We start from the raw sequence: 24696 nt of genomic DNA, 5'->3' as shown, positions 1-24696 counted from the left end.
CCGCCATCATAATGGGCCCCTATGAATTCTAGTCAATGCTCATCTTCTCATAATGTCCACTTTTCTCAATCAAACTGGTAATGATGTTTCAACTACTAATGTTACACTGTCTCAAACATGAAACCTCCATGAATATTTTAGCTCTTTGTTTCTCACTACTTTATTGCATTTGTACTAAATTCCAGATTACATGTTTTTTTCTATATATAGTATTATTGTTGATGAGGACTTTATTATTTTACTCTTTGTTTGTATACATGATATTTTTCTCTTTTTAATGATCCCTGTCTCCCCCTCCCTCTCCTTTCCCTCCCCCTTATAAAATATAAAGTCTTTAATGTGCTATTTGGAAGTTCTTGTACAGTTTTCTTACCGATATGTTGTTAATTCTCTTTACTTTACATTATTGTATTTAAAAAAAAAAAGTCTTTTAAACACTTATAAATGCTAATGCCGCTTGATTGTGTATCCTGGCATTGGCGCAGCCCATGCCAGACACACATGAGAGGCTCTCCGGCTTCGAGAGTGCCTAAAATATTGAATCATTGTTTAAAACACAAGGGGGCGTGGCTTGGACGCCGAGGGAAGATGGCGGATCTCCGTTAGCTCCGCTTGGACGCGGTGCTATGTAGCTGTGTGGAAGGCTTCCTAGCGAGCTGCGGTTGCTGTCTCCAGAAGAATTTGCCAGCGGAACATGTCGTGATTCGGAATTGCCCTTCGTCGGCTGTTTTTATCATTCCTATCACCCGGAGACGTGGCGGTTTGATTTCCTGAGGTAATACTCGACGGCGGCCATTTTGTATCGAGGCGCCCGTATCTTATTCCTGCAGCACCGTGCACGCATTTCCTGGATCCAGTCATGCTTTGATGCTTTACTGCTTCATTTTTCTCCGAGAGGGAGTCTGTTCTAAGTTCAACAGTTGCCACTATCCCCTGGCCATGCTTGTTCTGTACCGTTTTTCTCTCAGGAGAAGGTCTCATAATTTTGTCTTTTCTTCAGAGGAGCCGTGATTAACCCCTATGTTCCGGTATTTTCAGAGCTACAGGCTGGATGCGATACAGCTTTATTTATTTTATTTGTTCTAAGGTGATGCTGTAATGGCTTTATGAGACTCTTCGTCAAATTTTACAACGTATGAGAGAATTCCGCATACTTTTTCCCGCCAAGAAGGTGTCTAGTCAAATTGCCAAGATGTCTAGTGACTCCCATCCTCCAAGTAAACCGTCTTTTTCTGGCGCAAAGCCCAAAAGGCAGAAGAATGACCCGCCTTCACCTATTCTTTCGTCACAAAGTCCAGTTCTAGATAATATACTAGAGGAAGTGCGTGGTCTTCAACCCTTTATGGTCGCCACGAACGAAAAATTGCAACAAATAGAGGACCGATGGATTGTCATGGAAGGTAGGGTGACTGAGTTAGAACAGCGCGTCAGTGACGTTCAGGATGTTGCCACAAAAATACCGTTATTGGAACAAGAGATTCACAAACTAAAGCTCCATACTGAGGACTTGGAGAATCGTAATCGAAGGAATAACCTCCGTCTTTTTGGCTTGCCAGAGAATATTGAGGGTCCTGATATGTTGCTTTTCCTTCGAAAATTCCTTCATGATCTCTTGGGCCTTCAGTCATCTACACCCTTGAATATACAGAGAGCTCACCGCTTAGGTCGCCTTCAACCGAATTCCACCAAACCCCGTGGTATTATCATGCTTTTTCTGGAGTTCACAGAACTTATGACTGTACTTAAAGCAGCTAAACTTAAACGTCACCTATCGTGGTCTGGACACAATATCTTTATCTCACAAGATGTCTCCAATGCGACCAACGCTCGACGCAAAGAATTCCTTGCACTGCGTCCACAAATGAGACACTTGAATGTCCAGTATGGCATTCTCCATCCCTCCATCTGCAAGATCACCCACGACGGCCAGACAAGGCCCTTTGATGACCCGGGAAAATTGAAACTGTTTCTTAATAACATCTCCTCTCGGAATATGGACACAAATCATTGAGTGCTTCTTCTTATTGCTGCTTTAGTGTGGTGTTCTCAACAGTTTTTTTCTGGTTACCTTAGATACTTCGTATATATAGCTTTCCATATGCTCTATTGCTTATTGTATGTTTGTTAATCACGTTTCTTCTTCTTCGTTATTGGCTCTTCCTGTTCAATTCTTTCTTCTTTCCCTCATATCGTCTTTTCTTTGCTCCTTTCTTACAATTACCAGGTTTATTCCTGCTTCCAATCTTATCCATGTGGTTTATACCGCTGTCTTCTCTCCGGTCTCATCACGCTCCAACTTCACTTTTTTATTGATGTCTTTCAGGTCTGGACTCTTTTCCTTGACCTGTTTTCTTTCTCTGCTTTCCTATACTCTCTACGTCTGCTTACCTTCTTTCCTTCCCCTGCTCTTTCTCACACTTTCTTACTTCAGTCTTCCTTTGGTTGGTGCGTCACTCTTTTCCTCTTTCGAAATTTCCCATGTTTCCTCTTTGCTTTTTTCCCTTCATTTCTCCTTGGTTGTGGCGCTTTTAGACCTCTCTTTATTTATTACATTGCCAAAGGCTTGTTGATTTTTCTTAGTAATGTGGTTTTATGTTTTGTTGCTTCCTTTTGTAACCTCTATGCGCATTTTGTCTTCCAGTGTCGTTTTGTCTTTGAAGTATTTCCACACCATGTGTATCACATTCCCCTGACCCTCGCGTATGTGTAATTTTGTTACGTGGAACGTCCGTGGTCTTGGAAATCCTGTTAAAAGACAAAAGGTAATTTCTCATTTATCTAAACTCAACTCTCAAATTTCCTTTCTTCAAGAAACTCATTGTAATGATGTCGAGTCGCTGAAATTAAAAAGGCAGTGGGTAGGCCAAGTTGTTTTTTCCCCTGCTGTTAACAAAAAAGGGGGGGTTGCCATATTGTTCCACAAAACTTTATCTGTGCAAATTATTTCTTCTCAAAATGATGATGCAGGTCGATGGGTAATGGCCAAGATTGTTTTATACAATAAAACGCTAGTTTTGTTAAACATTTATGGCCCTGTGAAACCGGATCCAAAATTCTGGAATGATATCAAAATTCTCCTCTCCACCGCTGACTGTCCTAATATTATTGTAGCAGGCGACTTTAATCAGTGGTTGGATCCTTTTTCGGATCGCTTATCAAAGTACAAATTTCAACCGGATAAGACCCATAAATCCTTTCAATCGGCCATTGCCTCTCGCCCAATGTATGATGTCTGGAGAACCTGTAACCCTGATTTGTTGGAATATACGTTCTTTTCTAATGTACACCAAACCCGATCCAGAATTGATTGTATCTTGGTTAGCAAATCCCTTCTTCCATCTATCCAAAAATCTGAAATTGGCTCTATCTTTATCTCAGATCATGCCCCTGTCTATGCTGTTTTTGACCTTTCACTTACCTCCACCAAATTTAATCGCTGGAAGTTTAACACTCACCTGTTATCGGATACAGCTTATCTTACAGAAGCCACCTCCTTTATTAATGAATTTTTTACCTTTAACAACCCATCAGACACTTCCATTCCTAACAACTGGGATGCTTTTAAGGCGGCTCTCCGTGCTTTCACTATTTCCTTTGTGTCCCGGAAAAAGAAGGCCAATGTGAAAAAGTATGAGGACCAATTACAACAGCTGAAAAAATTAGAGCATGACTATTTCTCCTCCAAAAATGTTGACTCACTTAAGAATTTAATTACAGCCAAAACCAACCTTAACAAAATTGCGACTGTTGATGCCTGCAATGTTTTACTTAGAATTAAGTCTAAATTTCACGGAGGGCAAAATAAAGCAGGTAAAATGCTAGCGAATTACTTAAAAATTCGCTCTGAACGTAAGACCATTGGTCCGATCATGGATGAATCCACCAATAATCTGGTGTCCTCTGATGAAGAAATTGCAGCGGTCTTTCATGACTACTATCGATCTCTTTATTCAGATGATACATTCCCCTCCTCTCATAATCTTGATAAGTTTTTTTCTGGACTCCCTGCTCCCCCGTCTCTGAATGCTGAGTTTTCCGCTTTAGAGGCGGATATTACTTTACAAGAGATACTTACTGCCCTACAAGCTTTAAAGAAGTCAAAAGCCCCTGGTCCGGACGGATTACCGGTGGAGTTTTATTGTACTTTCAAATCTTTGTTTGCCCCTAAATTATTGCAGCTGTTTAATTCCTTCATTACTGATGCGAAAGCATCTGGCTCCTTTATGGATGCCCTGATCGTCATTATCCCTAAGCCTGATAAGGACCACTCTTTTTGTAAAAATTTTCGCCCAATCTCCCTAATCAATTACGACTGCAAGATCTTCGCTAAGATTATTGCGTCTCGGCTTGATTCTATCATACCCCTTCTGATCAAGACGGACCAGGTGGGTTTTGTCAAAGGTAGATTGGCTTCCGATAATGCTAGAATGTTCATGAACATCCTGTCCCATGGTAAAAATTATAAAGATCCTCTGGCTGCTTTGTCTCTAGACGCTGAAAAAGCATTCGATCGTATAAATTGGCAGTTTATGTTTCATACACTACAATGGTTTGGTTTTGGCCCTAATTTTATTTCTTTTATCAAATTGTTATACTCATGTCCGAGGGCTAGTATTTTTGTTAATAACCAATTTTCTCAATTTTTTCCCCTATCTAGAGGCACCAGACAAGGTTGTCCTCTCTCCCCATTACTTTTTATCCTGTGTTTGGAACCCTTCCTTGAGCGTATTCGAACCAATCCCAAAATTAAAGGTTTTGCCTCTGCTTCTGTTGAAACTAAAATATCTGCCTACGCGGATGATATATTGGTATACATGTCCAATCCTAGTGAATCCCTTTCCCCTTTTTTAGAGGAAGTCCGCCTTTACTCTTCCATTTCTGGGTACAAACTTAACCTATCCAAAACGGAGGTTCTCCCTTTAAATTCGATATGTTATCAATTTATGTTTGCGGATACTGCCTTTGCATGGTGTCCTTCCAAAATTAAATACCTTGGCATTTGGTTTGCCTCCAATATAGCGGATACTATTAAATTCACTTTTAACGCACTAATGACTAAATTGAAATCTCTTCTCCTCGTGTGGTCCCCCTTATTTTTATCATGGTGGGGTAGACTGGATACTATTAAGATGATGGTCACTCCTCATATCCTTTACACGGTTTCTATGCTCCCTGTCAAAATCCCTAACACGTTTTTTTCCCAATTAAACTCTCTATGTATTAAATTTTTATGGAACAATAAACGCTCCCGCATTGCTTTGAACAAACTTATTAGCCCCAAATAAGAGGGGGGAGTGCGCTTTCCTAATTTTAAAGTATACCACTCTGCTTTCTTGATTAAACAATCTTTCTCATTGGCCTTCGATTTTGGGGATACGCCTATTCCTCGTTGGATTATCTTTGAGCGGTCGCTTCTAAAAGAGTTTCAGTTTCAGCATGTTACATTTATGTCTAACTGCACCTTTTTGTCTAAAAGCCCTGTATTAAAATACTCCCGTGAATTGCTGTGCAATACATTTCTTAAAGACCTATCCCCTATCCAATGTTTTTTAACCTCCATCCTATGGTATAACAAATTTCTTAAATATAAAGGTAGATCTTTCTATTACAAATACTGGAAGGAAAAGGAGTTCTTTTTTGTGCATCAGTTTTTGAATGGGTTTTCTATCATCTCCTTCCAAGAACTACAGACACGATATCAGCTCCCTGACTCCTTTTACAAGGAATACATTATTATCTCTAATGCTATACAAACCCAATTAGCTACTTACTCTCTCCCATCAGTTTCACCCCCTTTAATACCCTCTTCACCATTATATTCTCTATTCCCGGCGCATAAACTTAAAGCTGCCACTGTTTATAAGTTATTGTTATCTAATGCCAATGTTCGCTCTAAATCCAACATTGAAAGTGCATGGGAAATGGACCTATCCATCTCTCTTTCTATTGATAGTTGGGACAAATTATGGTCGAAATTATTTAAAGTTTCGGCTGCAGCCAGGATAACCCAATCTCTGTTTTTTCTGTATCATAGAGCCATTATTACTCCTGTTGTTATTTGTAAGTTTTCCCCTACATCCTCTCCCCTTTGCTGGTCCTGCTCTACCGAAACTGGTACATTAGTTCATCAGCTATATGAATGTGCATCTGTTCTATCTTTTTGGAATTCAATTTGGAATGTATGCATGTCAGTTTTCAACTTTAATGCAACCTTAACTTTTGTAAATATCTTTTTAGGTTCTTTAGCTCCTGATATGGAAACTGTTTTACCTAGTTCTAGGTTATTTGATCTTTTTATTGCATTAGCATTTAAAGTGATCCTGTCTGCATGGAAAGACAATTCTAAACTGTTGTCAATTACTTGGTGGAATTTTATTTGTGACGAGCATAGGATTGCTTCCGTTTCCTCCTCTTCTGTTTCCCAAAAAATCAAAGCTGATCTTCTTTGGCTCCCTTTTACTACTTATCTCTCCTCGCACCCTCCCATGTGATAATTCATTTTCTTTTCATTTTCTTCTCTCTCTGGCTTTCTCTTTTCTCTTTCCCTCTCTTCTCTTTGGTCTTTCCTCTTTTCTTCCCCCCTTTTCCTCCTATCCCATTTATCAGTGCCTTTTCCTTAAATTGCCCTATTATTGATCCTTTTTTGTCTGCCCAGTTATTGTAAACCAACTTCGTTTATATACTATCTCTTTATGGCGCTATATTGGAATATTTGTTTATTGTATCATTTGTTTTTCTTTTTCTTTTTCTCTGAAAATTCAATAAAAACTTCTTAAACAAAAAAAAAATTGTTTAAAACACAAAGAAGCACAGTATGGACCTGTGCACTGCAAGCTCTGTCCTTTTACTCACCTCTGGCCGTGGCTTGGATATCACAGTTTTAAAGTCAGGCCAGGAATCCACCAGAACCTCCATATTTAAAGGATTTCCACGGTTTATGTGGAAGACTGAACCATAGACCTGGAACAAAGAGGAAAGTGGCAAATAACATAAATCGCACCTGGAGTTGATCTAATAGACATTGGGGAAATGGGCAAACAAAAATGCACAGTAAAAGTGCAAATACACATTATATTCCTGAAATTAGTTCACCAGAGAGAAAAAAATTCACATGGGTTATCTACATTATTATGGATACGACATACATTTCTATTCTTTGCAGCAGTGCCCACTTACGTTTGCATGCCGGATGAGGAGTGGGACTGTGCAAGGTATAACAACAAATGAGTTGTATCCGGTGGAGATGTGAACTTGTGCCTGCACTGTGGATAACTCATAAGTAAAATATCAACTGGAAGTTTGAAGCCTCTAATCCATCTTTTACCGTGCAGGCATCAATGTGGCCTGCATTTTAAAGGTGGCAGAGATCCCCCAGCAGGTGGCTTCAGCGAGAGCCTCCACCTGCCTGCAGGATCGACCTCACAGGGGTGCACAAACTGTAAGCCACCTCCATGCGATGCTCAATCAATGCACCTCCTGACATTAGTGCTGTGCTTGCATGTTTGCTATAGCACAGGTGCAGAGCTAACATGTTCTCTAACTTTCATGGATTTAGGGTCCCATGTAAATGAGGGAATGCACCTTGAAAGCACTTTGGTGCTCATGTACAGACTACACACATCCATTGCCCCCTGCCCCCCAGGGCACTTGGTTAATACTGGTAAGGTGCACTGTCTCACTCTGTGCAAAGGGACACACTTAAGTCGGTGTGCAGGGTGTAGAATGGGGCAATGCACTGTATCACAACAAATTACCTGCTCCTAGTGCATGCAAGAACCCATCCCTGCACTGGAAAAAACATGTAAGTTAAGGACGGACCAGCAGTTTGACGCCACCTACCCAAATTCAACTGTACATGCAGCAATGGGCTTCATTTGAAATTGGGGTAGAGATCCTCCTGAAGGTGGCTGCAGTAAATAGCTGTACTTGTTTTAGGGTGATATCTAGGGGTCCATGGGACTCATTTTCCCCCTTTGTAGGGGCCCCCTCTGGGAGTTAGCCTGCTGATTGTGCACCATCTCACACCGGCAATATTCCTTCTGAGAGTTCTATCACCTCAGACTATAGTTGAGCAGCTTTAATGAATAAACAACTTAGGGGCATATCATCAAGCATGGCGTTAAAATTATCGCCGCTTTAGCAGCAGAAAACTGCCGCTAAAGCGGCGATAATGGGCTTGATAATATGCCCTTGTGAATTCCCATAGAAGCCTAGGTTCACACCAGAACCTGGGCTTCTATGGGAATTCACAAAAGCATATTATCAAGCTCATTATCGCCGCTTTAGCGGCAGTTTCCTGCCGCTAAAGCGGCCATAATGTTATTGCCGTTCCTTGATAATATGGTCCAAGGTTCACCTTATCCAAAGTGGCCTTGGTGGAGGACTTAATTATGTAGATATGCTGTGAAGAAACGAAAAGGAGCGCTATTAGCGACTTGTTTCACAATTCTAGTGAAAACTCAAGGTTGAGAATTATACTGTAGGTAAAAAACTTACCAAAATCTCAGGGGCATATTAACAAGGGCAGGCGATAAATATCGCAAAGCGAGCTTAGCGCTTGCATATTTATCGCGGGCTATCTCTGGAATTTATCGCCCGGTTAGCGCGATATCAACAACACGCATCCCCGAGGCGATAAAAGTTCCAGAGATAGTGTGGATATCGCCCTTTTCTATGGTGGACAACTGCGATATCCTAGATGATAAGGCCTGTGGTCTTAGCCACAGAATCCACCCACATGTTAAGTATGCCTTAGTCAGGAATTTAACAGACGTTAAATTCCTGCATACTTAACGCGATTTAAATAATCGCTACCCTTCCTTGTTAATATCGCGAAGCTGCCTTCCCGATATTTTCCCTGGTTGGTTTCACAGCCACGCCTACTTTGCATCTCATTAGCGATGCAAAGTTAAGCGTGCTGGAAATGGGCGCTAAGTCAGCAAAACACGCAATAGCGTGTCTTTGCTGATAAGGCGATGAAATTATCGCCGCTTTTCTGCCGAAAACGGCTGCAAAAGCGCCGATAATTTTATAGCGCCGCCTTATTAATATGCCACTCAGTTTTTTATCAATGAATCATGGCGTAAATAAGAGCCTCTTAATGAAAAAATCACCTCGGGCTCTGTGTGAAGTTCATAACTGAGTACTAGTACAATGAAATGGGAACTGAAAGACATTTCTTTCACCAAGTCGGGTTGCTTGCCTGCTGTCTGGCTTCAAGGAATGCCCCGATTCAAGTGAACGTGGCTCACTGAGCAGCACGTCCTGGGGTTGAGATGAAACAAAAGGAACGTCAACGTGCACGTTGACTTAAGCATCGCAGGTATGTTCTTTTCATTTCAATGTGAGTGACTCCACACACAAACAATATAAGCGTAAATTATCTTTTCCTGGAAATGTCAGCTCCCTATTCAGTGCTTCACCCTGTGGCTCCTTTTTGTAATTGGTTTTAATTACCTGACACTTTTTTAAATGGTCCGGTCTACTGCAATGTTATACGTGCTAGATGGAAATGCATCTTTGGAAGCCCACTGCCACAAATCATGAGCATTGACACATACACATCATTCTGCATATCTTTCTTTAAGGAGTCAAAGGATGATTAGCTTTCTCTCTGCCCGTGCCCTCTTTGTTTTTGGAGCTGTGTTCAGACGATTACTAGACTTACTAGTCCCCCCTTCTCATGACATCATTAGACTAGACAGAGCTAAGAGACCTCGTGATGCGATGGCTTCATCTACTGCAACAATCTGCTAGTGAAACAATCAGAGACAGTTCCCCTATGATTTTGTGAATACTTGTGAATACTTGTGCATCGACATTGCAAGTAATAAACTTCATGCAATCTATAATCGACCGGGAGACAACCTACCATTCCTTTAGAATGAACGAATTGTTTAAAAATACCTGGCCACTAGAAAATATACTTTAGTAGAGCTAGTGGTTGATATGACTAAAAAGGTGTTGTGGGGAAACACATAATTTAATGCATGTGTAGGTTCCCGGTCAACAAGTTTCAAAGCCTGACCCTACGGCTTTTTCTTCAGGATTAAATAAGTTGTATCCATTCGCATCGAAATTACCGCAGCGCGGTGCAGCAAAATGAGATGTGGCACCGCGCGGTGTTAGTTTCTTGTAAATCTGCCCCAACAGTCTCCTAGACTGACTTGAATGGAGAATGGGCCTTTCAGGGTCCGCACTAAATTGGTTCACCTCCTTTCTCCACAACAGATGTAAAAGATTCAAGGTTAACCAGTCCCTGTCTAATGCTGCACCTGTCAAGTTAGGGGTTGCTCAAGGCCCCTCACTCCCACCAACGCTTTTCCACCTTTTCATGGAGCCCCCAGCTGAAATCCTGAATTCCTCCAACACACATTATCTCATGTATGCTGATGACACCCACTTGTACTTGAAAATATCTTCCCCAGAATATATTAGGTCCCTCAACACAACACAACTCTACTCAAAACCCAAAACTGGCTAACCCACAACCACCTCAAAGTTAATGCAATAAAAACAGAATTTCTCCTAATCTGCCCGCCCAATCACTAGCCCGAGATCGATCTATGGATGACACATCTAACCACTCTCAACTGACCACCATGCATTATCGACTCCACGAGATCTCTGCAAATAACTTTGGACAAGAACCTAAATATGCAAGAGCACATCAGTGCCACTGTCAGAGGAGAGAACTGCCAAATTCACTTTTTAAGGAAACTACAAACCTACTTGCCTCAGGAAGACTTCCAATCAGCAGTCTAGGCCCCAGTTATTCAGAAGTTCAACTATGGAAGTGCTACCTTGTATGGCCTTCCCAGGATTAAAAAGGAACAATCACATCTCCCTTGATCCTAAAACCCTTACCTGGCTCCATATGAGGCAAGAATACAGTTAAAAATTGAATGCATGACCCATAAAGCTCTTTATTACAACACCCCAAGGTACAAGGAACAAACACTAGAATTACCTGGTGGATGCAGCTCCTCTAAAAGCACCAGCACCTTGGTACTGAACCCACAAAAATTCCATAAAAATAAAACTTGCAGCAGAGCATTCTCAGGTATTTCCATGAGAATTTGGAACTCCCTACCACCTGAAATCAGATTGATTCCCTCAACTACTTTATTAAAAAAAAGTTTAATTACTACTTATGAACCAATTTCTGCCCTAAATCATACAATTCATTTCAAGATCAGCACCTCTGATTATTGCTTGACTGTCTGTCCAGCTCTATCTATTATTTTGCCAGCCTGTCCTAGATATACTTGCTCCCTCTAGTTGTGAACTTATTTTATTTTATTTGCACAGTGTGTACCTCTGATTATGTGTTTGGGTTCTTCCCTGCTTTCTTTTTTCCTATCATTTGCAAAGTGCTCTGACATCCTCACAAGTCATGGTTGCACTATACAAATCTTTATAAATAAATAAAATCTTTAACGAAGCCTCTAGACACATTCTATAAGGGTTCAATTTTTAAACACAGTCGCGTTCAGATTAATCAGGGCATTCCTTGAAACCAGACGCGGTAGGCCACACTGCTGGGCTACTATGCGACATCGTTTCCTTTTTAAATACATTTCTTTCTGTTACCATTTCATGGTATTAATACTCAGTTATTGACTTCCCACAGATCCTGAGGGGGTTCTTCCCTTAAAAGGCTCTTCTCTACTTCATGATTAAACGTTAAAAAACTGATATTTTGGTGAGTTTTTTTTACCTACAATGCAATACTCAACTCTGAGTTTTCACTGGAATTGTGAGACAAGTCACTAATAGCGCTCCCTTTCGTTTTTTCACAGCATATCTACTTAATTAAGCCCCCCACCAAGGCCACTTTACATAAGGTGAACTATGTAATTTATTAGGGTTTTTTTTAGTCTGGCATTTTCTTTGTTTCCCCCGGGAACTTGGATACCACATTTAACAGTGGATCCTGTTCCTTGCATTTTCTAGGGTCGAGTTCAAGATCCCTTTATACAGGGAGCCAGTCTGCCCTTGTCCTCTGAATGATTTTGCAGATACCCCACCGGAGGACTGTATACTCCAGATTAGGATGCAGTTTTCTTTTAGAAAGAGATGCCACTATTGAACACACATTTTATACTAATTTTAATTGAGTTGGGCACATTGTCCCCCTCTACACAATAGGTACCGACACGGGCGCGGAGGCAAAGGAGCTGTCGGGGTGCACTATGTGCCACATTTAGGCGATGCCCTATCAGTGTGACGCCTAAATGTGCCCTTTGAAAGTGGGTAAAGGTGGCCCCATGGAGCTTCCAGGCATACCACTGCAAGCAGGGGCAGTCACTCTTTGCAACTGCCTGCAGGGGGAGCTCTGCCCTCCTTTCAAATGCAGGCTGCAATGTCCCTCCTCAGTGGAAGGATGATAAGCAGCATTAGAAATCTGTCTTTCACTAAGGCAATGTCCTTATTGCAAGTGCACATTTGCTGCTGTGCTAGCAACAGCATATTGACTGTTATACAGCACACTGCCCCAACCTGGGCACCATGGTACAGAGTGGGACTGCTTACTAGCATATGCCTTTACAGCAAACATGCATAAGCATGATTGTGTACCATAAATGTATGTGCAAATAAAGGTTTGCTCACAATGGCGTTCTGTTGCTTTAGAAAAGAAATGCATTGAGTGAGTCACCCACATGATAGCAGCATAGATAGGACCTTTTATGAGGTATAGAGATTTAGAACTGATTTACCTGCCAAACTACTGAGTTGTCTGCAGTTTGTCAACATACATCCGATTGGAGTATAAGATATATTTACATTTTTCTTTCACTCTGTCCTTTTCTCTAAATCACGATTCTTTTATCATTCTCTATCAAAGGGCATATCTATATTCGTCTATACCATCAAACCAACTCTCACGGATGCCAATTACAAGTAGTTAGGCATTTCCTTTGGTACCCCTGGAACTCACTCTTTCTAGTCCTCATCCCAGTGCTCACAAAGGCAGTCCCTGGAAGAGGGATCTATTTTCTTTCTTTGGTAACCACTGCTTGTTCTGTCTTTAGACCACCAGCTGCTAACTAAACCGCCTTGAGGGGTTAGGAACGGGACAGGGGCTCAACTTTATCTTTGCTTCAGGGGTGAAAAGGTTGTTAATTGCACTTCCCCTAACCAAATGAATTTGAGTATTTTGACAGCCATGCCTCCTCTGTTCCCTGCGTCACTTCTTCCAGCTATGCCATCTCTGCCGCGTGGTCCTCCATCAGCTTCTGTATTACCATGTGCCCACCTTGCTGTATTTCTATTTGTTACAATGCCTTTTTTCGGATGTATGACACAATCACACATGCTTTTATAACATATGCCATTACAACACGGGCAATAGAATGAACGCATTGTTAGCACACATTCCATTACCATGCAAGTTGTTACGACTTGCCTCAGGGAAGCGTTGGCCTTTGGAATAGTATAATTTACTATTCCAACTCCAGTTTGTGCAATTTTAAGGAATGTGTTTGATATAAAATCCAACAACATGTTACCTAATGCAACTCATATTAATGACTTACATGATAATGGAACGCGTGGTAATGGAATGAGTGGTAACAACGCATTTGTCGTTTTGCCCCTGTTGTAATGGTACTGTTTAGTTCTGGCTGCGTTGTAAAGGCTGATTCCCCCTTCTTTCACCTGATATATTTATCCCATTTCACCACTTCAGGCTATATTGTTTACTCCTTGTTGCAAACATCCTCACAGTCTCCTCACAATCTACTGGCTTTTATCTGGTGCTTACTTGACTGGTCAGTGCTGGTTAAATGGTTTGTATGAAATACAGAATGCATCCTTTGTTTTCTTACCCTCAGAGACTCAGGGACACTCTGGAACAGAAGCTGCTCTAGCTCCATTCGATCCTCAGGGCTCTCTATAGCCAACATCATGAATCAAGAACTAGTGCAGGGGAATAGAAGTGCCTAAAAAAAGGATTAGAAAGAAGACAACAAAGCCAGATAAACTTGTGAGATCCAGACCTTATTTAAGCGCAATACAATGCATGGACTTCCACCTCATGTTTTACCCAAGTTGGATAGCTTCCTCCTAGGGCTTTAATCCATCATGTTACAGTGCAGGTTAATTGTGTGTTGTTTCAAAACAATTTGTCACTATATTTAGACCACAAATACTGGGGCTAAAATTTCTAATTGTGGATTTAATCAGGACATACTTTGTCTTAAAACAGTGGGGAATACAAGAGCATTCCTCCACATTTTGAAAGTGAGATTTGTATTCTCTCTGTTTGGGCAGGGCATAGAGAACAGCTGCTCTTTGCTATCAGCCGCACTATCCCATTTTATTACACCTATTGATCTAAGGTAGCTTTACATGTTTGTTGGAGCTCATCCAGCTCAATGTGTCTGTGGATGAATGAGGGAAGGAAACCGATGTAAAAAATGAAATTCAAGTAAGAAAATGGGACATATCTCTATAGTTCTCTGGGAGGCAGAAAGGGATTGAATATGTTTTGATTTGTGTCCTTGCCTTGGCCATGTATGAATTTATAAAGGGAAATTCCAGTTTGCCAATGACTTCTCTCTCCTAGTTTTGCAGCAGCAAGGTGAGTGTTATGTTTGGTAATGTGTGTTGTGGTGTCCCCTATCACACCTCACTGATGCTCATGAACTTATCACACATCCCTATTGAATGTGTGACTCAGTAACAGCTTCAAGATCTTTTGGGCCTAATCACAAAGGCAAGTTTACACATCAGTAAATCTAGATGTTAAATGTAATGTTACACTTTGTAGTAAATTTCCTCTTTTTGACTACAAAGGGATAGGTGTCCACCCCTGGGTCAAAGCTCTCCATATGATAAGTATAGGAAAATTCTAAAATGTTTATTAAACTGTAAAAAAAAATGGTAGAAATATTTATATTAAATATTAATGTAAATTAATATATATTTATTTCAGTTGTGGAGCAAAACAACACACTACAGCGCTATTAATTCAATTTTGAATTAAATATTTAGTTTACATACATTACATTTCGGTATTTTTGATAAGATTTATTTTTAAAAACACCAAATGTTAAATGTTTATTTTTGTGTATTTTGTGTAAAAAATACTGAATGTTCAGTATAGAATTAATAAAAATTAACGGATTTTTTAAAAACTATTTCTTTTTAATTTAAAAAAGGTTTTTAATATATATATATAATTTTATTTATTTAACCATTTTATCATAGAATTCATTTATATATATTCTTAAAAAAGAAGAAATACATGAATTAATTTTAAAATTATTCCCTTTTGAGTCCTATTTTAAGTCCTGCCTCTATTATTTTGCAGTCTTTACAAATGGCCATGTGCAGTCTTAGCTTTGCTCCAAGGCTGGGCTAGAACACTTTGCACAAGTATTTTGTGGCCTTTTGGGCTGTAGTAAATTTAGAGGTGTTGTTTGTAAATAGCAGTGGGGTTTCTCTTTTTTGGTTGGGTGTTTGTACTTGCATGACCCTCTCCAAAACCCTCCATGCTCCTCCCTAAAACCCTCCTTTTGTGCAGCAGATAGTCCCCACTTTCACATCCTTCTCCTGGTCCCTCCCACATTTACTAAAAATGGCCCGATTACGATGCGGGCTGAAACGGCTCCGACTGTTGGTCGGAGCATTTTAGCCTGCATTGTAATCAGCTGGTCGGATTCCTTTCCGACCGATCCATTTAGATAGGGTAGGTCAGAAGAGAATCTGAGTTGGATTTCCAAATGGCCTCTGACGGCCTTGCAGAGCCTGACCGCCATTCAGAAATCCTTCAGTAATCCCTCGGTCGGCTCTTTCCAGCCAAGAGATTATGATGGCAGATTCCCACAGCCTTTCTATGCCGGCCTTTTCGACACCGAAAGACTTTGTGAATCTGACTTTGGGGGCCCCAGCAGGGTCCCCTTGGGTGCAAGGCCACCAGTTGCCGTCCGACGGGGCACCAATAGTACCCCCCTGTTGATCCCTGCACTCCTTGACAGGCACCTTGATGTGCTTGCCAAGGGGTGCAGGGATGAACTGCACCTCTGCTCTTTACAATGAGAGTATGCATTCTGTTCGGAATACATGCTCCCATTGTAAAGTATAGAATTGCGACCGAACAGGGTTCAGTCACATCCTACTTGCTGGGCTGGAACCAACGACAGGAGGTCGTTTAGTTCCAGTTCCCAAACAATGTTGGACAGACTCTGGTCCGTCTGACATTGCAATTAGGTCCTAAATTGTGAGCTGACTTGTGTGAGTATCTTCCTATATTGAAGATAGGAGTGGTGTAGATGGAGATTTACACCCATAGGCTTGTGAATTGAATGTTTTAGTACTACTCTTTAAACTCTAAAAGGGAGTTTGTTAATCAGGCTCTTTAATTAGAATGTTTTAATTTTAAATGAATATTGGATTAAAACTAATATACACTCATAAACTTTATATTTTTATGTATGAATCATGCATCATTGCAAGAACACTTTCGTTTATGGACTCCACTAAAGTATATGGTATCTAGGCTTTGAGACATCTATAGAAACATCACACTTCAGAAAGTGAATTTAGGTCTTTACACCATTAACACTGCATCTTCTCTTTACATGGATGCAGTGAGTAATAGAAGTGCATGTCATGATGTTATACGGTTCCTACTAATCTAATAGGACTGTGCATGTAGAACAACAAAACTTCATACTACAGAGACTGGGTCTTCCTATATAATCAGTTTATGTTGGTCCCTTTTAGCTAGTTCACAGTCCTGCATATAAACTCTTAAACCTACAGAGTTCTAGATGATGTCAGCAACCTAGAACATGACTATTAGATTCACAAGAAAACTGTGGTAATGGATCTAACCCTCGAATTTTTCACTTTTGCATGCCCAAAGTGCTCACAAAGAAAAGATACAGCATTGCATTTTTAACGTTTATTGTAAAGCTCTTCTCTTTGTAGAGGAAACATGGACTACCATTATAGGAAAGAATAGACACATTATTGTAATAAGCATTATTGGAATGGTGAAAACACAAACAATTCAACAGTGTTATTTATTCATAATGTTGATAAAGTTACTCATATCTATTAGTAATCTTTATGCTAATGAGAGCATATTGAGAGTACCCATCTGCCATACTTGTTGGAATGACCTAGCCCAATACCTTGGTACTGTATGTCAGTCAGGAATCCAGGCTCAGTGCATCCACAAACACACCCCTGTCTCTGTGCTTTCTTAGTTACAGCTCACAGCAGCGTTCCATGAGGAATCCGTCTGAAGTGAAACTCTCACCGACTTCAGCATGGATGCAGTTTTTATAATAAAACGGCAAGATTACCAAACTGTGCCAAAGGTGCAGACCAACATTTTAATTAGACTGGAGCTGAAGAATTGTCTCCATATGAGCACAGAAAAAAAAATAATGCAGCATGTTCTGAATTTGTGCAACCCTTGAACTAAGAGGGTCATTAGGAAGGCAGACGGACTTGAGTCCGTCCGCCATCCTGTGGTAAACAGGGACTGTCCGAAATACATGCGGCGGTCCCGCACCACTAATTAGGATGCAACCGCCACCATGGCGGTTGCATTTTGCTTTTTAACATTGCGGCTGATGCTGCTTACAACAGCACCCGCTGCAAAGCGAAAAAGCCATTTGTGCATTTCACTGCACTACGTGGCAGGCATCACATGTTGCCTGCCACTTGGTGCAGTGAAATGTTGGGGGATACCATGGGTACCCCCACAATGGGCTCACACCTCCCCCAACACTAGGGGCCCGCAATGGCCCCTCAAACAATTCTCCACCAGCCTTTGAATGGAGGCATCGCCGCCATGGAAAGGCCTGCAAACTCCACCATCATAATTTTGTGGACGGTGCCTGCTAGGCACTGCCACCATTTTATGCACCTTGTCTGTCCGCCAAGCAATCAGACTGATTGCTTCTGGCAGACCAGTGGCGGATGGTCTTTCCGTCCGGCGCGGACAGATTTGTATTCCCATCGCCATCCTGATTCGGTGATGGGAAAATCGAGCTCCAATGGCGGATGGACCGGCACCGCATGGCTGGAGGTGGCGGTCCTTCCGCCATCGTAATGAGCCCCTAAATGTGCAGACTACAGGGCAACATTGTCTATCAGGAATAATGCGTACAAGGGCCATCCTCAACATAGGAAAACATGTGCAAATCATCATTAGAAAATGATACTAAGTTAAAACAAGAAACTAAAATGGAGATTAACCAGAGCACATACCAATAACACTGGCAATGTCTCAGAAGTGGGTGTATGTTTCAGTTTTATCGAATCAAAATAAGTGTTGGTAAGTGGTCTGTTATTTCTCAGCTAAGTAAGTTGTTTTACAATGGGCGTACAACATCTCATGTTAACAATGTATTGCATGTTTACAAAGTTTCTACCATTTAAATAATGTAGGGCTGTCATGCTTTTTTTCCTCCATGGTTCACAAATTTAGGCACCACCAAGCTCTCTAATATTAAGAATGTTAGGAGTCCATACCATCCATGGCTCCAGCTATGCATTCTGCAATTGAAAGTTGGCACCACTAAGCCTCCTTGAATCTCCATATAGACATGGATGAGCAATCAAGTTCTGGCTAGAGGAGCAGAGAAGGGGTGAGTCTGGGTATGGTACTTTACAACTATCACAGGTGCAATAAAGTTGTCAGGGTTGTGCCCCATGAAGTTTGAAGGTTTCTGTTCCATTGAAATTGCATTTCCAATCCATTAATAGAGTGCTTTCATAGTGCAAAGATGGGGTCAGTGCCTCTTTCACATTTCCTCCTCCTCTTTGCTGCTTGAAATGGGTCACAGCAGGTACTTTGTGACAAAGACTTCGACAAAGTGCCACTCAACCAAGTACAACTCGTGGTGATCTGGTTGTGTTACTCCTGGGGAAAGTCACATGTTCATGCCGATTGTGACGGAACACATGCCAGATACAGAGACCAGGTTAATCCCATCAAAAAAGTTACCTTCTCAATGTCCAGCGCAAAGAGTCCAGAGGAGCGGGTCGCTGATGATCTTCCCTAGCTTGAGCATGAAGAGCAGGCTGGGCAGCGGAGGGAGTCATCACTGCAGATCAAAGAGGCGTTTAAAAAATCCATAAAATATACTACACTGTAATCGGTGTGTTAATGGTTCCTTCGCGCTCTGCCATTATCTAACCCTCTATATCGCAATTGTGCTTATGCATCATAACCTCATAGTATATTATTCCACAGGAACCTTCGTTAAAATGCAGCACCACCTGCTAAAAGGTTCTATTATAAAAAATTGTTAAAAATTACAAAGATTTTGCATTTTTAATAGACTGAGAGGAAGCATGCCATCAAAGATTATTTTAACAATATTATAAAAATGGTACAGTGACTCTACATATCGTTTTTTGTTGCTATGGGTGCTCGTTAAAACACAGATTACAATAGTTCACATGTATTCATTGATCCTTGTGGATGACTTGTAAAAACTAGTTTGTGACTGTGCACACAGAGGGTGGCCATAGAAAGAATTATCAAAAATGGGTGGTGAAGTACTTCTTATTAGTGCATTCCTGAATAATTATTATTCTCTATTGTGCGAAAAGCTGCAGTCTAATTAAATGTGGTCAAAATGACGAAATGAGGGGATGTGGCTTAAGCGCCGCACAAGATGGCGGCGTAGTTGCGGAGCTCTTCTTCACCGACTCCCGATATATATATTTTCTTTTATGGGGAGATTGCGGAGCCTTAAACTTTCTACTTCCACTAAACCTGGTGTATATTCTGATTAAGACTCTAATTTTAACGACATGGAGGACCAATCTTCACAGAAATACGACCCTTCTTCTGGCACTATTTAAAAAATGCACATCTTAAGCAAACTGCCAACAACCTCTACCAAACGTCCAAAAAAGGATCTTTCTTCTCCAGGGGCTTCTTCTTCTACTGCTTCTATGGACTTAATCCTTGCGGAGATTCATGCCCTTAAACCCTTCCTGGAGGAGACTAATAAGACTTTACAATTTTTACAGGATACGTGGTCCTCCTTGGACTCGTGTGCACTTATTGTGGAACAGAAACGGAATCTCTTCAGGCCTCTTGCTCTCGTATCTCTTCCTTGGAGTTGGATACATCCCTTCTTAAGAGACCGGCGAAGGATTTGGAAAACCGTAATCGCAGAAATAACCTTAGACTTTATGCTCTTTCGGAGCACATTGAAGGATCCAACCCAACTGCTTTTTTCCCGTCTTTTCTTCCTAAACTTTTGGACTTATGTGAGAAGTTGGCCTGATATATGCTGTCCACTAGTTATAGTGGGCACCCTGTATCAGTCCAAACAACCCCTTATGGTGATAGGTTAAAGACAGCCTTTTTTGAAAGCTATCCTAGTGGTAGCTATGGAGAGCAGCCTTCAGGCTAAGTCTTGAAGGAATGTAAAGCAGCTTGTTTTACCAGTCTATAATCTCTTGAATGACCAAATGAAAGGACAACCACACCAGGTATATATTTAAAATATATGTATTCAAGATAAAACACACCCCTCTAGTCTCTTTATGAGGCTAGTGTTCGAAGTACTTAAGTTACAAGTCAGTATTCAACAGTAAAAGCACAAATACATGTTTGGGCCCTAGGAGCGTACCAAACCATATACCAATAAAGTGGTATAAGAACCACAACTGAACTAGACACAAGGCCTAGAGCCTGTAGAAGTGCTCGGACCACAAGGAACCACCCAAGGTAGTGACACAGGGGACCCATAGGGGACGCGTGAAGTGTGAGAACACAGCCGCAAATCGCCGTTAACTTCTATGGGAAAAGACGCGGTTGGAAAATAAAAGAGTTTAAGGACACTTAGAGGACAACTACAAGCAAACCCTTTTGGACTTATGGGGGTGTCTAGGGCCAACACCCACAGGAGCATCGGAGTACTCGAGTTACCTCACCCAGGGAAGCCGGGTGCATAGGTGTCAAATGGTGTCGGGTCGCGGCGTCGTTTTCATTGGAAGCTGGCAAAGAAGTGCTGCTGCCGTGAAGAGAAGTGTCCGAAGAGATCCAAGCCTGGATCAAGGATGGAAGGAACCTGAAAGCAGAGGGGACAGAGTCTGGGTCACTTACCAGTGACCAAGGGCACGATAGTTCAATGCCCACAGATGTCGGGTGCTTCAGGTGAGTTGATTGGTGTCTTGACTCTTCAATGAAAATATTGAAATAGTCAGCACACTCTTGAAATTAGACCAAAATAATTTATTATTTAACTGCTAATACATAAGGTAGCATGCAAACCAGATCAAAGGTAGCCAACCTTGCAAACAAAAGGAGGATCAGGTGGACTGCCACCTGTATATTGGATGCACTGCACTATACAGTTTATTGTTAATATACACACGTTTGTCAAAAAAGAAAACTAACGTATCAGCAACGATTCAAATTAGCATTGTTTATCTTCCGATAATATTTGAATCATCCAGAAGTAATATGTTATTTACAAATAAAGATTGTACATGTATACAAAAGAAACAAATATTGAAACATCAGCAATTTTGTGTGCATCAAATTAATATTATTATTATTATTATTAATTGATTTCTTAGGCGCGCAGCTACCCACAATGGGGTCTCCCGGCGCCCCCGATGACCAGGCAATAAGGGGGTCACTGTGGCTGAAGTTTATTTGCGGGAAAATAACCAGGTTTTCAAATTCTTACGAAAGTTCAAGTAATGAGGTTCCAGCTTCAAAGACAGAGGAAGTGAGTTCCACAGCCTAGGAGCGAGACATGAGAAAGAACGACCTCCCATTCTAGACAGCCTAAAACGAGGAACATGAAAATTGCCCTGTGATGCAGATCTAAGCGAGCGGACAGGGACATAAGGATGGACAAGAGATTGCAAGTATGCAGGAGCAGTCTGATGTTTAATCTTGAACATTGTGCACAGTGTCTTGTGTTCGATGCGCTTGTTTATACGAAGCCAGTGTAGATCATGAAGAAAAGGGGAGACAATAGTCCTACGGGAGATATTACACAGGAGACGAGCTGCAGAGTTTTGAACCATCAAATAAACATCAACAATAAATGCAGCTGATAACAATTGTTGTCACAATTAAAAATCATGTCCAATGCATTTCGGGATTGCCATGAATCCCTTCTTCAGGGGCCACTGCAAAAACATAGAAAAGAGAAAAAACATATTTTGTATAACTGTTTTCAAATTAGACTGAATATAATATTTCAGATGCATCGTTAATGACCAAAGTGAGAGGATAATTCCTGAACGTATAGGACCCAGAACAGTTATCTGCCAAGAATGATAAAATAGGAACCAGTGCACAGAAGTAAAGCAGAAAAAACTTGTGCTCAGTGATAAAAGAATACAAGAAGAAACTGGACATGCTGGATGAGTGAAAACACATAACCACAGGCCAAACCAAAAATATGTAGAGTTCTAATAGTGAAATTCTGCTCAGTGCTGCTGTGACAGCACTTACTTGTAACTCAAGGTCTTAAGTATTGCTGCAGGTTGAAGATTGTTCAAAGTTGAGATAAACCTTACTTCCAACTGTGGCTCTAAAAACAGGAAAGAAATCCATATTTGTATTATAGCTAATGCGAGAAAAAATTAGTAAAACAACACCCTTTGCATGGTGAACTCACGGTGAATCAGCAACCACGAAAAACAGCTGTTGAACTGCGATGTGGGTGACGACTTTTACAGAGCTGTCAATGCAAAGAGGAATTTTAAACTATATTTTAATTGCGAGAGGACTGTAAAGGAAACACCCTGTGTGGCTAATAAATACCTGAGAATAATTGTCAGCCAATTGTGTTAGGCATAATTCCAACGACGTTGCAATAGGCTTCAAAAAAATGTATGATGTAACTCACACACTGGTCCTTTGTAGAGACTCGGAACCTGTGGTGAAAGAACGCACTGGTAAAAAAACGCGTTAGTGGAAAAAAGGGACTCAATGATTGCAATCCATGATTGTAGGTTCAAGATCTTGAAAATATGAACGTCTATAAATAGTAACTGCATCGCGTAGCGCGCAAAAAAGTGAAATAAGCTAAACAGTAAAGAGAGACTGAACCGTGGACGCAATATGAGCGCCATCTTGGAAAAGGAACTAGGTATGACGTGACCAATACGGCAGTGTTATAGGAAATGAGCGGCGACGTTGGGGACGAAAGGTGAACAGTACTAAATACTGTCCTGAATTTCGTAACATGCCTAGTGAAATCAAAAATGGGTGGAAAGGATGCGATAGATGGTCACATGTACACAGTATGCAAAATGGTTAAAAATGATTAATCCTATTGATAAAAGAAAAAACAGTGTTGAAACCTTGATGGATGTAAAGCCACCTGTAGGGGAAAAAATAAAAAATAAAAGTGAGTCAAAACGAATTGATAATTGCCTGGGAAGAAACGTACTTACAATCTAAACTCTTCAGAGAAAGCATTGCATTTCTAGTTTGTCATTAAGCCCTGCGGGCAATAACGTTTGAAAATATTTGGTCCACCAGACTTCTCTTTGTGCCAATGTCCTGACAATGTCCATTCCAGGTTTTGATGTGATTACTTCAAGTATCATAAATTTCAACTGGGCATTGGAATGTTGATGTTGTAACCAGTGTGTCACAAGATGTGACTTCAGACTTTTGGTACGTATAGAACGTTTGTGTTCTGAAATTCTAATTTTGATCTTACGGGATGTTTTACCAACATAAAGTAAACCGCATGGACATTTAATGGTATAGATGACATTACTGCTATTACAATCACCATTGTATCTAAGTGAAATGGATTTCCCTGAATGAGTATGGTTAACAATGTTGCCTGTTATAAAATTGTGGCAATTAACGCAGTTGAAACATTTACACATGCTAGGGAATTGTTCTTGGTTCACTGTGTGGGTTTGTGTCAGCAGATCCTTGATATTTTTACTGCGCATATATGCAAAAAGTGGTTCATGAGCAAACAAGCCATTGAAATCAGGTTCATGTTGAAGTAATTCCCATCTAGACTTGATGATTTTGCTGATTTTAGCTGAGTTGGTTGAAAATTTAGAAACAAAAACCTGGCGATTTTGACTAGTTCTCAACTGTGGGGAAAGTAATTCACTGCACTCTTTATTGTGTGGTTTCGCGATAGCTAGATCTAACACACGATCCGGATAACCACGTTCCTTTAATTTTTCGCATTGCTCAGATAGAGCTCTGTCTACCTGCTGTTGATCTGATATTATAATTTTGATCCGTAACAACTGAGAGTAAGGCAATTTTCGTAACAGTGATGGCGAATGAAAACTAGAGAACAACAGTAAATTGTTCCTATCAGTAGGTTTAGAATACACTGAAGACTCTTCAGCCACGCGGTCCAGGAGGCGTCGACGACAACCAGGAGCTGGATTCGAGCTGTCCCTTAAAGTCTGTCTGGTGCTGTGGTGTCGGCGACCAGAATGAACCCAACAAGCCTTGGCAACGGCAAGACAAGTGGAAATAGAAGAAAGACGTCGGTGCAGACCAGCAAGCTCTGGGGGACTCAACCAGTGAGGGTAAGTTGGGGCACATCTGGAGCAACCAGGAAAGCCCAATCAATAGAGGAGTTGCCTTCGTGGGGACCCACTAGCCAACGGGCTAGCAATCGCGAAGGAGCCTCATGCAGTCACACTGGAAACTGGCCCACGGGTTACTTGGGGAGTGGAGGCCAGAGAGCTTCGGTGCTG

General features: G+C 41.1%; 1 protein-coding gene across 4 annotated transcripts in view; it reads right to left on the bottom strand.

Moving 5' to 3' along the window:
- Positions 1-24696, bottom strand: part of LOC146854003 (glycine N-phenylacetyltransferase-like) — a 401407-nt gene that overhangs the window by 269505 nt on the left and 107206 nt on the right. For 2 of the 4 annotated variants that reach the window (XM_085651867.1, XM_085651865.1), the window contains 3 exons: positions 18971-19070; positions 13830-13943; positions 6853-6960 (listed from right to left, as the gene is read on the bottom strand). In XM_085651867.1, coding sequence (XP_085507993.1) covers positions 6853-6960; positions 13830-13910 — 189 coding nt within the window. In that variant the 5' untranslated portion in view covers positions 13911-13943; positions 18971-19070. The remainder of the gene's footprint in view (positions 1-6852; positions 6961-13829; positions 13944-18970; positions 19071-24696) is intronic. The other 2 variants (XM_085651868.1, XM_085651866.1) reach the window with 1 other exon arrangement.

Source organism: Triturus cristatus, chromosome 4_1 (genome assembly GCF_964204655.1).
Source record: "Triturus cristatus chromosome 4_1, aTriCri1.1, whole genome shotgun sequence".
In the NCBI taxonomy this organism is placed as follows: domain Eukaryota; kingdom Metazoa; phylum Chordata; class Amphibia; order Caudata; family Salamandridae; genus Triturus; species Triturus cristatus.
Note: the sequence above shows the minus strand (reverse complement) of the source record. Positions and strands in the feature narration are given on the sequence as shown.